This window comes from Arvicola amphibius, chromosome 6 (genome assembly GCF_903992535.2).
Source record: "Arvicola amphibius chromosome 6, mArvAmp1.2, whole genome shotgun sequence".
Classification (NCBI taxonomy): Eukaryota; Metazoa; Chordata; class Mammalia; order Rodentia; family Cricetidae; genus Arvicola; species Arvicola amphibius.
In genome coordinates this window covers 84,060,039-84,073,661 of record NC_052052.2, presented here as the reverse complement: position 1 = coordinate 84,073,661, position 13,623 = coordinate 84,060,039, and the positions used below count along the sequence as shown (strand labels likewise).

The 13,623-nt window shown below is 42.7% G+C and overlaps 1 protein-coding gene across 1 annotated transcript; it reads right to left on the bottom strand.

The window, feature by feature from the left end:
• Positions 1 to 364: 364 nt before the first annotated feature.
• Cdc26 (cell division cycle 26) lies at positions 365 to 13,550 on the bottom strand. The gene is made up of 4 exons (XM_038335283.1): positions 13,422 to 13,550; positions 11,351 to 11,430; positions 9,855 to 10,041; positions 365 to 2,313 (listed from the first exon to the last, which is right to left on the bottom strand). The coding sequence occupies exons 2-4, from the start codon at positions 11,371 to 11,373 to the stop codon at positions 2,137 to 2,139; spliced, it is 387 nt and encodes a 128-aa protein (XP_038191211.1). The 5' UTR covers positions 11,374 to 11,430; positions 13,422 to 13,550; the 3' UTR covers positions 365 to 2,136.
• Positions 13,551 to 13,623: the final 73 nt, after the last annotated feature.

The window sequence follows — 13,623 nt, the reverse complement described above, 5'->3', positions numbered from 1 at the left end:
AGGGGCACATACAGGTAGCAGATGTGCCCCCACCAGAAGACCTCTAATGGCCTCGGGCCTAGCAACCTGGTCTGTAAGTCTCCTAGGGAAACAGTGGAATCCCAGCACCTGGGTATTGTGTTTACAGATGCTCTAGTGTGTCTGTCTCTGTTGGAGCAGCAGGGATCTCTCAGAACCAGACATGAAGATGGAGATAGAGAGGGCTGCAGATGGGCATAACTTTAGCTGTGTCGAGATGGACTGTTGCAAAAACAAATGGCTATGGGTACAGTTCAGTGGTTGAATGCTTGACTAGTGAGTCTTTCTAAGGCTCTAGGTTCGATCCCTGGCATGCCTCGTGTGTGCGCTCACATACACAAAGGAGTAATAGCACCTTTTAATTTACGTTAAGAGCAATATGGATAAGGTACCCCATACAAGAACAGGCATATCCAAGCCATATTATGCTTTTACTATCTATTGATTATTCTGTCCCTGAAGATATAGGAAATGAAAGGTCGCTCTTCTGAGTAAGGTCGGTATCATTACAAGCACATGACTAACATCCTGGGTACTGGTAATCTGGAAATGAACAGATCCTAAGGAATGCAGAATTGATATATGTAATGTAGTTGTGCCCAAAAAAGATTAACAATTGCAATAAGTCCTAGTCTACTGATAAATAATTGTCTCATTCTGTTAAATAAGATAACATGGAAATTTTGGGAAGCTGAAAATAGAAACTTCTCTCCCCATACTGCTTTCAGACAAGAACACTAAGAAAGCAATATAGTAAAGGCCATTTAGAAGCATGGGCTTGGAAAGCAGTCTGCCCAGGGTTCAAATCTCCTACCTACCACTCTATGAGGCTCTGGTTCCCTCTCAGGAATTAAGGGTGTCTGCATGAGTCACTCAGCACTGTCTTACACAGACCTCTGCATGCCAGCTATTAGTACAAAAGGCAAGACATGCAGAAACATAAAAACAACTGTGGGAAATCCTACTGCAGAATTGCAGTAGAGAGGGACTGACTGATGCAGGCAGACACTTTTTCTCCTTGCCCTAGAAGGCCTTTGCAGGCTGCAATAACATGAGTCCCCAATCTACAGCCTGTGTCTTGGGTTTTATTGTTTTTTTAAAACAGTAGGATAATAGGACTTAGGGGTAAACAATAAAACTGGAATAAAGGTTTTATAAAAAGTTTGGAGCAGGAAGAGGAAGCTACACAATTCCCTTTTATCTCTACCTTCCCATTTATATCACTCAGGAACTATCCAAAAGCCTGGGTAAAACCGAGATAATGAGTCTCTTTGAAACTTGATTCTACATGTTCTGGCTTCCACAGCCAGTACTTCTGTCCCTAAATTTCATGGTAAAATGGGGCATGGTGCAAAAGTATCCAGAGTTCAGACGAGTTCCTGCTGCACGGATTCTCAGATGCGTCCCAAAGGGAGAATTAGAGTGGCTCGTGCTGTCGGAAATGTCCGTGTTTCCCTCGCTGTATGAAGTCTTTCTGTAAATGGATCTGACTCTTCGTTTTTTTGTTTGTTCATTAGAATCCAATCTCCATGAGGGTAGGAGTCTTTGTCTTGGTTTGTTTTAGACATTCTCTGACAAGATTTTACTCTGTTGCCCAGACTAGCCTCCAGCTCATGAGACTCCTACCACAGCCTTCCAAGTGCTAGTTTATAGCCATGAACACGCTCATCTGGAATCTCTGTTGCTTGCAGGATGGTCAGCAGTCACCAAATACTGAATAAACGGGTGAACTGAAAGTTCAGAGGATCAACTGCGGGTTAGGGGTCCTTTTGTAAAGACAAGGAGGATGACATCACCTCTCGTGGCCTTTACTTCTCAGAACTGGGAACTTCATTGCTACTACTTTTAGGGATGTCTCACATTTTTCCAAAAATATAATTTTAAAAACAAAAATCAGGTAAGCTTCCCACAGTTCAACTTTCCAGAAACAAGCCAGAATTTGGCTTCTAGCTTATCAGAAAAGTTGAACAGCAGTAATTTCATGCAGACATTATTTCTCTCTGCAGGAGACAGAAAACATTCTCCTTGGTTGTACACACTTAATTCTCTAAATCTGTTCTGTATTTCTGACATCATTTTATTTCATTCCAGAGATCTGGCATGCAGGAGAATTCATCCCTAAAACTCGAAGTTTCCAAACTGAGATGTGCGGTTGTTGGGCTTAGGTTGGGGTTTATAACCAATTCGATCATTAATCATTTGTTCCCGGCTTTTGGGGTCACTGCTAAGCCCAGCAGCCCCATCTCCATCACTGGTTCCTACACCTTCCACATCTTCCTTCTGTTTCTTGCGTGTCTGAAAGTATAAAAAAGAAAAGAAAAAGAAAAACATTCTTTCAATTAGCAAATGTTTAGCTAGCACTTACCATGTACTAGATATTGGATAAGGGGCAGAGTTAGGGCTAATAAACAATAAACTGATATCCCCAGTTTAGGATAGTTAAAGAAGGATACAGGCGTGCAATCTTAGAACATGTAACCCTACCTTCCAGGATATCACTGTCTAGAAGGCAATGAGCATGGTGACTATTAATTATATACATACAGAGTTCAGGGTTATAATGAAGTCCACAATTCCAAAGAGACACAAAGAAAGGGTGGTGAGGAATTTTGGGTACAAAACAAAGGCCCAGCATGAACCTACAGTTGGAGACAGTGGAGATGAGGCAACAAACTATGTTTAATGAGAACAAGTGAAAAACAATATGACTAGTAGTCGCCAAAAATCCATAGCCTTGCTGGACATGGTGGCACACACCTTTAATCCCAGCACTCTGGAGACAGAGCTCTGTGAATTCAAGGCCAGCCTGGTCTAAAGAGTGAGTTTTAAGACAGCCAAGATGGTTACACAGAGAAACCCTGTCTCAAAAGAGGAAAAAAACAAAACCTACAGTCTGACTGGCTCCACACAGATGGTATCACAAAAAAAGATGATGCTACCTGGGGTAGGTCATTTTGTAAATTAATTATTTGTTTATTGGTGATGCTAGGAATTGGACCCAAGGCCTCATGTGTGGTAGACAAGCGATCTATCACCAAACTATATCCCAGCCCCTGTTTTGGTTTTGGTTTGAATTTTTTTGGAAAATTTCCTTTCCTATTCTTGGTGGCACTACTGCAACTAAACAAGGAAAGATCTGTAACAGACAGGTGACCTTGGGGTCAATCCAGCTGGCACCACACTGCATCAAAGCTGCTACACTTGTCTCGACTTTTGGCTGAGGATCTCCTAACAAGAAAGATTTCCTGCTTCTGCTGCAGAAACCTCCCTGGTATGAATGTTACTTCCTCAAATGTGGACTGTCCCTAAGTAACCTATAGCTTTCCTGATAACTCTTATTCCTAAGAATGGAAGCCCTTGCTAGACAGTGGTGGCACGCCTTTAATCCCAGCAGCTGGGAGGCAGAGGCAGGCAATCTCTGAGTTCAAGGTCAGCCTGGTCTACAAGGACAGCTAGGATTGTTACACAGAGAAACTCATCTTGAAAAACAAAAAAAATAAAAATAAAAATAAAAAGAATGGAAGCCCTTCTCTTCTGTGTTTAGAACTCTGTTGCTGGACTATTACAAGTTCAAAGTTAGCCTGGCCTACATGGGTGAAACCTTATCTTAAAACCAAACAAAAGAATTATGCTATATCTACATTTCTAAACAACGCCTAAGTTTCCTTCACTAAAACTGCTTACTTCATGGGTCTATGATTTGACTGGTTTCTAAAGCCATGATAGTGCTCACCACCACTGTAATTATTTATACCACTGCCAAATCCCCTTCATTGTAGCCACCATATATTCAGCCACTACAATCTATCTATCTGCCTTAGGTTCCACAGCCGACCCTGTTTACAAATGGACACAGCCACCACCACCGTCATCACTGCAGCTTCGTCTTCTACCAAAGCTGCCCTCAAAACAAGTTACTTACAGCACTTCCAAAATTTTCTTCACAACCTAAGAAAGTCACCAGATCCACCCCCACCCCTGACCTCCTTGTTATTCAGTGGATAACATCTTCTTCAAAAGGGGCCTTTTCCATGTCCGAATGATGGCAATGGGTAACAATTCAGAAATAACAATTTCTGAATCAACAGTATATATAATTGGCCCAAGGTTACAAGGACAAACCTTCTCTATTCCACTGTTTTCACAACTTCCAAACTTGCCATTCAGTCTCTTAAAGTCTATGCTTCTGAATATTATTATTACCATCACCAATAAAAAATCTTCTTCACTACTGATGTGTACAAGGCATCCTCTCCAAAAAGGGCTCTTTGGTTCCACTCTATGCCTATCAACCTTGCGTGGATGAGCAAACAAACAATCATCTACCCAAACAATACCATGGCCCATGAACGTTTTGTTTGGGGCTTTCTCGAGACTAGATAATCTGTGAGTGTGCCTCACTTCTCCAAATGTTCGCTCTCATCTGCACCTTCAATACAGTCAATCAAGGCTTTGGTTCCTGTGACTCACAGCCCAATTAAGGGCTGCATTCAGGCTACAGGAGACAGCTGACTTTATGGCCATTTGGAGACAGGATTCAACCTTTCCAATTCAAGGTGAATGTGAAATACAGAGGAAGACTTAGGCTTAGTTCTTTCACAAAAGTGGTCCTGCTCTGAGTCACAAGTGACTACAGATTCCCAGAGCCACCAATCCTGACTATAAAGATGGCATTAGATGCTAGCGCTTCCTAAAAAAATGACAGATGCTCTATCTACAGTGCTTTAGCCCAACTCAGCTACTCTTACCCAAATTATAATGGTAATTCTACCTCCTACTCGTGAACTGTGATCCCTTAAATCCCAGCATCAGTGTATTACAGTCAATCAAATAAGGATGATCCCTTCTCTGAAGTGCTTGGAACCCAAAGTATTTGAGGTTCAATTTTTTTCCAGATTTTGAAATATTATATGATGTGGGAGGGTCTTCTGTTTTAATAAAGAAACTGCCTTGGCCAGCCCTTAGGTGGGTGGAGTAGACAGAACAGGAAGAAGGAAGTGAGGTAGATGGCTCAGTCAGATGCCACGCCTCTCCTCTAAGTGAGATAAATCGCCATGTCTCGCCTCTCTGGGCCAGACAGCCGTGCCTCTCAGGGAGACAGATGCAATGAAGCCAGCCACCAGGTCAGACATGCTGAATCTTTCCCGGTAAGACGCCACTCATGGTGTTACACAGATTATTCGATATGGGTTAGTCAAGATGTGAGTAAGAGGCTGAAATTAATGGGCCAGGCAGTGTTTAAAAGAAAACAATTTGTGTGTTGTTATTTTGGGGCATAAGCAAGCCAACGGCCGGGAGCAGAGCGGCGGGAAGCTGGCCCACAACACATCACTACAATTATACATTGGCTACAGAAATTGAGCATCCCTAAGCTAAAAATTCAGACTCTAGAATGCCCCCAAATATAAACTCTCCTGTGGTTCCCTCTGAATAACAGTGTAAGGAGCGTGGCCACTAAGATGGCAGCACAACCTACCATCTGCCGTCAAAACCCAGAGCCCATGGTGTTCTTTAAGTAATAAATAAATAATTCAATAAAACTGGATGTGGTGGTGGGTAGTTGTAATCATAGCACTCCTAACAGCAAGCTAGGAAGCAGAGACAGCCTAAAAGTTAGTGGGCAATCTAGCCTGAAGTATACAACAGAAACAGGAAGAGACCCTGATCTATAAGGTTGAAGTAGAGAGCCATCTCCAGAAAGCTGTCCTCTGACCTCCACACATTCACTGTAGAAGACAAGCAGCCTCACTTACCCACATCATATACAAATAATAATAAATAAAATTCTCTGTGTGTGTTGAACTTCCTGTTACTCTCTAGTCAACACTACAAAGAAGTAACATTAAGAGGTCAGCCACCAAATAGCTTCATGAAAACTACTCTAAGAAGCAAAGGAATCTCTGAGAATACTCAAGTAGGATGAAGTCATTTTAAAAGTTTCGTGTTGTGAACAACTAGACTGTTCCAAAGGTGTAAACAACTTTAGTAAAAATGAAATACCAAGGAATAGAGGCAGAAAGATGACTCCGCAATTAAGAAAGAGTTCTTGCTGCTCTTACAAAGGACCCAGGTTCAGCTCCCAGCACCCACATGGCAGATCACAACCATCTGTAACTCTAGTTTCAGGGGATCTGATGCCCTCTTCTGGCCTCCATGGACACTGCATGCACATAGTGAGGACACATGTAGTCAGAAACCTTTATAAAAAAATTTTTTTTTAAACAGACCAGAGCCCGGCATGATGGTGCACGCCTTTAATCCCAGTACTCAGGAGGCTGAGGCAGGGGGTTTCTGTGAGTTCAAGGCCAGCCTAGCCTACAAAGTAAATTCCAGGTCAGTCAGGGCTACAGGGCTATACAGAGAAACCCTATTTTGAGACATACACACACACACACACAGACACACACACACACACACACACACACGAAGGAAGAAAAAAAAAAGCCAGGCATACGAAGGAGTCCACAATTATAATGTCAGTACTTAAAATGTAGGGGAAGAAGAGGTTGTAACAGCCTGGATTACTTATTTGAAATAAAGAATGGAGGAAAGAAGAGCCACTTTTTCTACTGTTTTCATTTTAATTGATTCCAAGAGTGTCCTTCTTTCCTAAGCTGCTGGAAAGGACATCAAACCCACTACCTTTAGTGGAAAGGCTAACTCAACAATGAGCTGACTCTGCAGAGTCCAAGTCCACTGTCCAGCATTTTGACTCATTGCATCTAAAATTTAAACCATTGTTGAAACTCATCATTTCCAGGGCTGAAGATAAATGTCTATAATACAAGCACTCAGGAATCTGAGGCAAAAGATCACAATGAGGTCCAGGCCAACCTGGGCTACACAGTGAGACCCTGTCTCAAAAAACAAAAAGAGCAAAACCTCATCTTTAATAATATACTACCAATATGAATTCTTAAAAAACAAAAAAAGAATTGGACTGGCAAGACAGCTCTGTGAGTAAGGATAATTGCTTGCCAAGCCTGAGTCTGAATTAAATTCTAGGAATAAATGTGGTAAAAGAAGGGAAATAGCCAGGTGGTGGTGGCGCACATCTTTAATCCCAGCACTCGGGAGGCAGAGGCAGGCGGATCTCTGTGAGTTTGAGGCCAGCCTGTTCTACAAGAGCTAGTTCCAGGGGGCTGGAGAGATGGCTCAGAGGTTAAGAGCACTGGCTGCTCTTCCAGAGGTCCTGAGTTCAATTCCCAGCAACCACATGGTGCCTCACAACCATCTGTATTGAGATCTGACGCCCTCCTCTGGCGTACGGTCATACATCAAGACAGAATGTTGTATACATAATAAATAAATAAATAAATAAATAAATAAATAAATAAATAAATAAATAAGAGCTAGTTCCAGGACAGGCTCCAAAGCTGCAGAGAAACCCTGTCTTGAAAAAAAAAAAGAGAGAGAGAACTAACTCCACAGGCTCCAATGGCATGAGGACACTCATACACACTGTGGAATACTCCCTTTGTATACTGTAAAGATTTGCTACTCAAATTGGTTTAATAAAATGCATATTGGCCAGTAGCCAGGCAAAATATATAGGTGGAACAGCCAAACTGAGACTGCTGGGAGGAAGAGACGCCGAGTCAAGGAGATGCCAGCCAGCCAGGGAAGCAGGACGTGTAGAAAATGAGGTAAAAAGCCATGAGCCACTTGGCAAAGCATAGGGTTAATTTAAATGTAAGAGTTAGATAGTAACAAGCCTGATCTATCGGCCAAGCATTTATAATTAATTTTAAGCCTCTGTGTCAGTTATCTGGGAACCGGCAGGCAGGGCAGAAACTTGCACCCAACACATACACACCCACACACACACAGAGAACAAAAAACTGATACACACCACAGTTTCTGGAATGAAGAGCAAGAGAAACCTAAGTTGTCAGTCTTCACATGAACGATGTAAAGCCAATTACATGCTGGGTACATGAAAGATGTAATGTCCCATATATATATACATACATATATATATGTATGTATATATGTGTGTGTGTGTGTGTGTATATATATATATATAAAAAGATGTAATGTCCCCTATATATATATAAAGTACTTCCAAGAGCAGCAATGCAAATAGGCTTGTAGGGAGCCCTCCTCTGGGAAGAGTCCAGAGCTTAATGTACTTATCCTTGCCTTCAAGGGGCTTCTGGCCCAGCTAAGAAGAAAGACCAACAGAGAGTTAAAACAGAGAGTGGTGGTACCTACAAGAGGTCAGTCAACACAGGGTGGTGAGTGAACTTAACCAGCTGGGTCAAGATGAGGCGGCATTGGCCTGATAAAGGGATAGGATACACTAAGCAAAGGGAACAGAGTACACAGCACTGAGATTAAAGATAACTGGGTAGATAAAGGGAAGAGATGGGCCCGGCCTAGGTAATAAAGGACTTCATGGACCATGCCTAGGGATTTGGACTTCATCCTGAAGGCATGGAAGAATTTATTCTTAGTAATGGATATCTAATATTGTACAGCAAAACCAAACTTAGAGATATATACAGCTGCCAGGTGTGGTCTTGTGCGCCTTCAACCACAGCACTCAAGAAGCAGGTGCTAATGTTAAGTTCAAGACCAGCCTGATCTACATAATGGGTTCCAGGCCAGACAGGGCTACACAGTGAGATCCTGTCTCAGACAAAAACAAAACAAAACACATAAACAGTACTCCACTGCAGACTGGATTCTAGAAATCCAATGGTAAAGGAAATGGATAGGATTTCTTTAATAAAGTTCCTAATGTAAAAGATTTTACAATAAACAACTAAGTGATTTCAAGGAGCAGCTGCATGTCCAGTGAGATTATCTGTCTAACATGTACAAGGTCCTAGGTTAATCTCTAACACTGAGGGGGAAAATAGTGGTGACTCAGAGTTCTAACAAATGCTGAGAGGCTGTAATGGGGCTCAGCTGGTAGAGTGCCTAGCAAGCACAAATCTGGAGACTAGACAGATCTCAGACTAAGGGAAAACATGATATTATTCTGCATAAAGGAACATAGCAATAAATGACTCCTAATGACATACTGCTATATCCACAGACCAGTGTCTTGCTCAGCCCCATCAGAGAGGTTTCTTCTAGATGGAAATTAGCACAGACCCACAACTGGACAATGTGTAGAGAGTAAAGACTTTGAAGCACTCAGTCCTAAATGAAATGTCTTCCTCAAACCCATCCCCTCAAGGCTCAGGGATCTATGTGGAAAAGGAGGCAGGAAGACTGTTAGAGTCAGAGGTGAAGAAGGATGGCTCCAAGGAGACACAACAGGACTGATGCACACATGTGCTCAGAGACTATGCAGCACATAAAAGACCTGCACAGGTTCAAGCCAGACAGGGTACCAGCACTGAGGGAGAAGTAGACAGACACGGGGTCCCAGCCCTAACCAAGAAGCTACCTGCAACTGACATTACTGCCAAAGGGAAAATCAGTTTTCTCCAGTTATCTTCATTATCACTGGCTACGCCAACCACACTCCCGAGTCAGCTCAGCGCCCAGGAGCAGTTGGTCAACACAAAATGAATTCAATGGTATTTTTGTGGACTTTTCGTTTCTTGTTTGGGAATTTGTTTTGTTTTAGAGAGAAAAAAAAAAATTTGAGTGAGTAATGGGAGGTATTGGGGCTGGGGAGAACATGACCAAAATATATGAAAAAGTTAATAAACAAATAACAGAGTAATGTAAGAAGAACTGTAAAGGGGTCATTTTCTCTGTTTCGGTCACCGTCACGGGAAATGCACGTTGTTCTGAGGTACCTGTAAAGCACCCAATAGATGCAACTAGGCTGCTGGTGGAGTCTGAGGTGCCCCAACAATCGGAAAGTGAGTCCTTACCTCCAAGTCCTTCCGAATGCTCTCAAACTCTTCAATGTCATCGAGCTTGAGCTCCAGGCGTGTTGGTTTCCGCCGCAGCATACTGAAGTCAACACTGGCAGCCACACCCAGTGAGCTATGGGCTATCAGCAACAGCAAGAGAGGAAAGAACTTCGGGTGGCAAATCTCAGCTACAAACAGATGAATTCTGTAAACATGAATAATAAAATAAATGGAACATTAACTCATTCAGAGTTCATGCATAGACTTCAAACTCTTTAAGCCTCTGTTTATTGCTGGGGGCTACGGGGATGGTTCTTCAGTCACAAGCATATCTATGCTCTTGCCGAGGACACAAGCTCAATTCCCAGCTTCTAACTAACTGTCAGCTTCAGAGGCGCAGATGCCTATGCCCTCCTTGGACACCTGCATTCATGTGCGTATACCTACATACACAAAATTAAAAATAAAATAAAATCTTTAAAAACAAAAGCCAGCAAACAGCCAGTAGAGAATCTAGGCAGCAATCTTTTGGGTTTTTTTTTAAACACTTTTTGAGATGCTTTATTCAAAACCTGGGGGATAACACAGATACAGCAGCACAGAAACTATTCTCTGTCCAGAGGTTTTAGGTCAGAAACCAAGCTTGGGAATCCAGACTTAGGTCCCAAGACCCTTCTAGCTATGAGCTCCCAAGCATGACACCCAACAATCACCTTAATCTTGTGCTCCAATAACCTCCAAAGAAATAAAGTAGCTAAAAGAAATGAGCTGACTGTAGTGGCATGTGACTCCAGTCCCAACACTCGGGGTCACCTGAGCCTGGGAGTGGAGGCCAGCAAAGAAACAGTAACATATGGAGACCTTGTCTGGAAAAAAAAAAAAAAACATAAAAGAAACCAAACAGTAAGGAGTTGGAGAGATGATTGAACAAATAAAAGTACTTCTGGCCCAAGCATGTGGACCTGAGTTCAAATTCCCAACACCCAGATAAAGAGCCAGGCATAGTCAGGCAATGATGGCACAGCCCTTTTTATCCCATCACTTCGGGGCAGAGGCAGGCAAATCTCTTAGTTTGAGGCCAGCCTGGTCTACAAAGCAAGTTCCAGGACAGCCAGGGCTACAAAGAAACCCCTGCCTTAAGAAAAAAAGAAAGGAAGAAAGGAAGAAAGGAGGGAGGGAAGGAAGGCAGACAGACAGAGAGAGAAAAGAGAAAGAAAAGGGAAAAAAAGCTGAGCATGATCTTATAGGGGCCTGAAACCCTGAGCTATGGAGGAAAGGAAGATTGCTGGAGTTTGTTGGCTATCAGCCTGGCTCTGAAGTAAGGCAGAGCGTAACACAGCAGGAGAGCTAGCAAACATGCTCAGGTCTCAGAGTGTATACACGTATGTATACAGCACACTCACAGTCACATACACACAACTCTGCTTTCTAGAAACATCATCATGTTAAAACCACAGCTTAAATCTCATGAAAACCACACTTACCAATTCACAGGATTATCCACAGGCTCTTACCTGGTCCTAAATGGGTGAATCATGCATTAATCAGATGCTTCCTGTGCTGAGCTATGGATGTTTAAAGTCACTGTCACAACCTGTGGGGAAAACAGACTATGCCAATCTAGTCTAAATCCAGAACTCAGGTGGGTCCTTCAGCAGCACTGCATGAGCACTTAGCCCAGGCTGGGCTACAGAGGAGTAGCCATGGATGTCAGCCCCTGTGGGAAAAGGTGTCTTGGTGAATTTGAAGGGGGGAAGATGAGGACCAGTAAGGCTGCGGAAGTTCAGAATCACTTCATGTGGCAAATGAATGCTTGTGTTAACAAAGCCCATGTTTGTTTCAGAAAAAAAACTAAGTAGAGCTTAGTACCCATGGAAGGTATCATCTCTATGTCCTCCACAGCAACTATAATAAGCGGACAAATTTCAGAATAAACTGAGCTATCCAAACAGAGAAAGTGAAACTAACTTTTCTTTAATCCTAGGGCTTTTCCATTATTGCTTTTTTTTTCTCTTTAGTAACTTTAAAAACTTTCACTTTTTTTTTTTTTTTTTTTTGGTTTTTCGAGACAGGGTTTCTCTGTGGCTTTAGAGCCTGTCCTGGAACTAGCTCTTGTAGACCAGGCTGGTCTCGAACTCACAGAGATCCGCCTGCCTCTGCCTCCCGAGTGCTGGGATTAAAGGCGTGCGCCACCATCGCCCGGTAAACTTTCACTTTTTGAAAAAAAAGTTATATTTAGTTATTTATTGGTGCTGGTGGAAGCACACAGCCCACAGACAGAGGTCAGAGGGCAACCTTTGGGAGTCAGTTCTTTCTACCACGTGGAATGCCGGGCTTGGTACAGGTTCCTTTACCCACTGAACCATGCCACATTCCCATTCTTTATATTATTTTAATACAGAAGCCTTGTGAATCTTGAAAAATTATTCCAGTTTTGTAAAATTGAAGCAAACAGTTTAGTTAACAATATCATCCTCCTTAAAGTTACACAGACCATTAGAGTTAAATGTTAATGACTAGGGAAAGTTCTGCTATAGTGTACATACGTATAAATTGCTATTGTATGAATCTAGAATGAAACAAAAGACTACAATGTATACAAATGAAGAAATATTTACCCTTCTCTCGGGAGGCATAGCACAGACAGGGGTGATATAATCAGTACAAAACACTGGCCCATGACATTTCAAACTGCATTATTCTGCGTCTGATACTACCTTCTACCAGATGGTTAAGTAGAGAAATGGAAGAGGAAGCCAGCTCCAAAGGAAAAGGAAGACATTTAATTAGAAGTTTTTCTACTTGTGTACAAAATGAAAGCCTCACCACTAGAGGGAAGTATTGAGTGCAGATTAAAAGAGCTCTCCAGCCGCCACAATAGCAACCCTGTGGCTCCAGAACTACGGGTTAGCTTCATCCCTCACTAGAATTTATTTTCTGTACGCAGTTGAATGGCTAGAACAGAATTAGTTCCTTGTTCATAATTTGTGCATTTAGTAAGCACTAGAAGAGGAAGTGCTCCTATAATTGTATTTGTTTGGGGAAAGACGCTTAAAGAGTGCACGTGAGTCTGACCAGCTCAGGAAACATGAATAGTTTGGCAATCCCCACAATTTTGATATAAGGATTAAAAGAAATAAGATAAAATAAAATAAAAAAACAACGTATTTCTGATGGCCTAGCAATCAGCGGAGCAAGAGCTGCTCGTATGCACGCTCCCTGGATCTTTTATCTCAGAGAACACGTACAAATAGGTTGTAAGGTTGTACAACAAAAACAAGTAAACCAACAACAAACTAGGCCGCAGCTCCCTGGCCGCGTCTTTATTTTAGGCCTAGAAGATTCTTCGAGTTTAATGTTTTCTTGAAGTCCAAATTCTTACGAAGGCACCCAGTTACGAGAGGCCCTCGGGAGAACTTCCGTACCGTCGTGGACAAGTCTCTTTCTCAGCTCCAAGGATGCACTAGTCTAGGGAGAGATTTCCATGGCAACACAGTCCTCGGCTTCGAGATGACGGAAGTCCTCCTGAAGGAGAACAGAGACCCTCGGTTCGCTCATAATTACAGTCGAGATCCGCGAACCTACCTCTTTTCAGGCCTCTGCAGTTTCCCAGAACCTCAACTCCCACCATGACGCCATTGCTGCGCGGCCCGAACTACAGTTCCCAGGCTGCTCCGTGCCTCTCTTCCCACGCGCCTCTTCTCCAGCAAGCTTGTGTCGAACACTCTAAGAGGCCACGCCCCTCGAAGCCAGCCGACGCTTGCCAACTACGACGCCCAGGATTCTC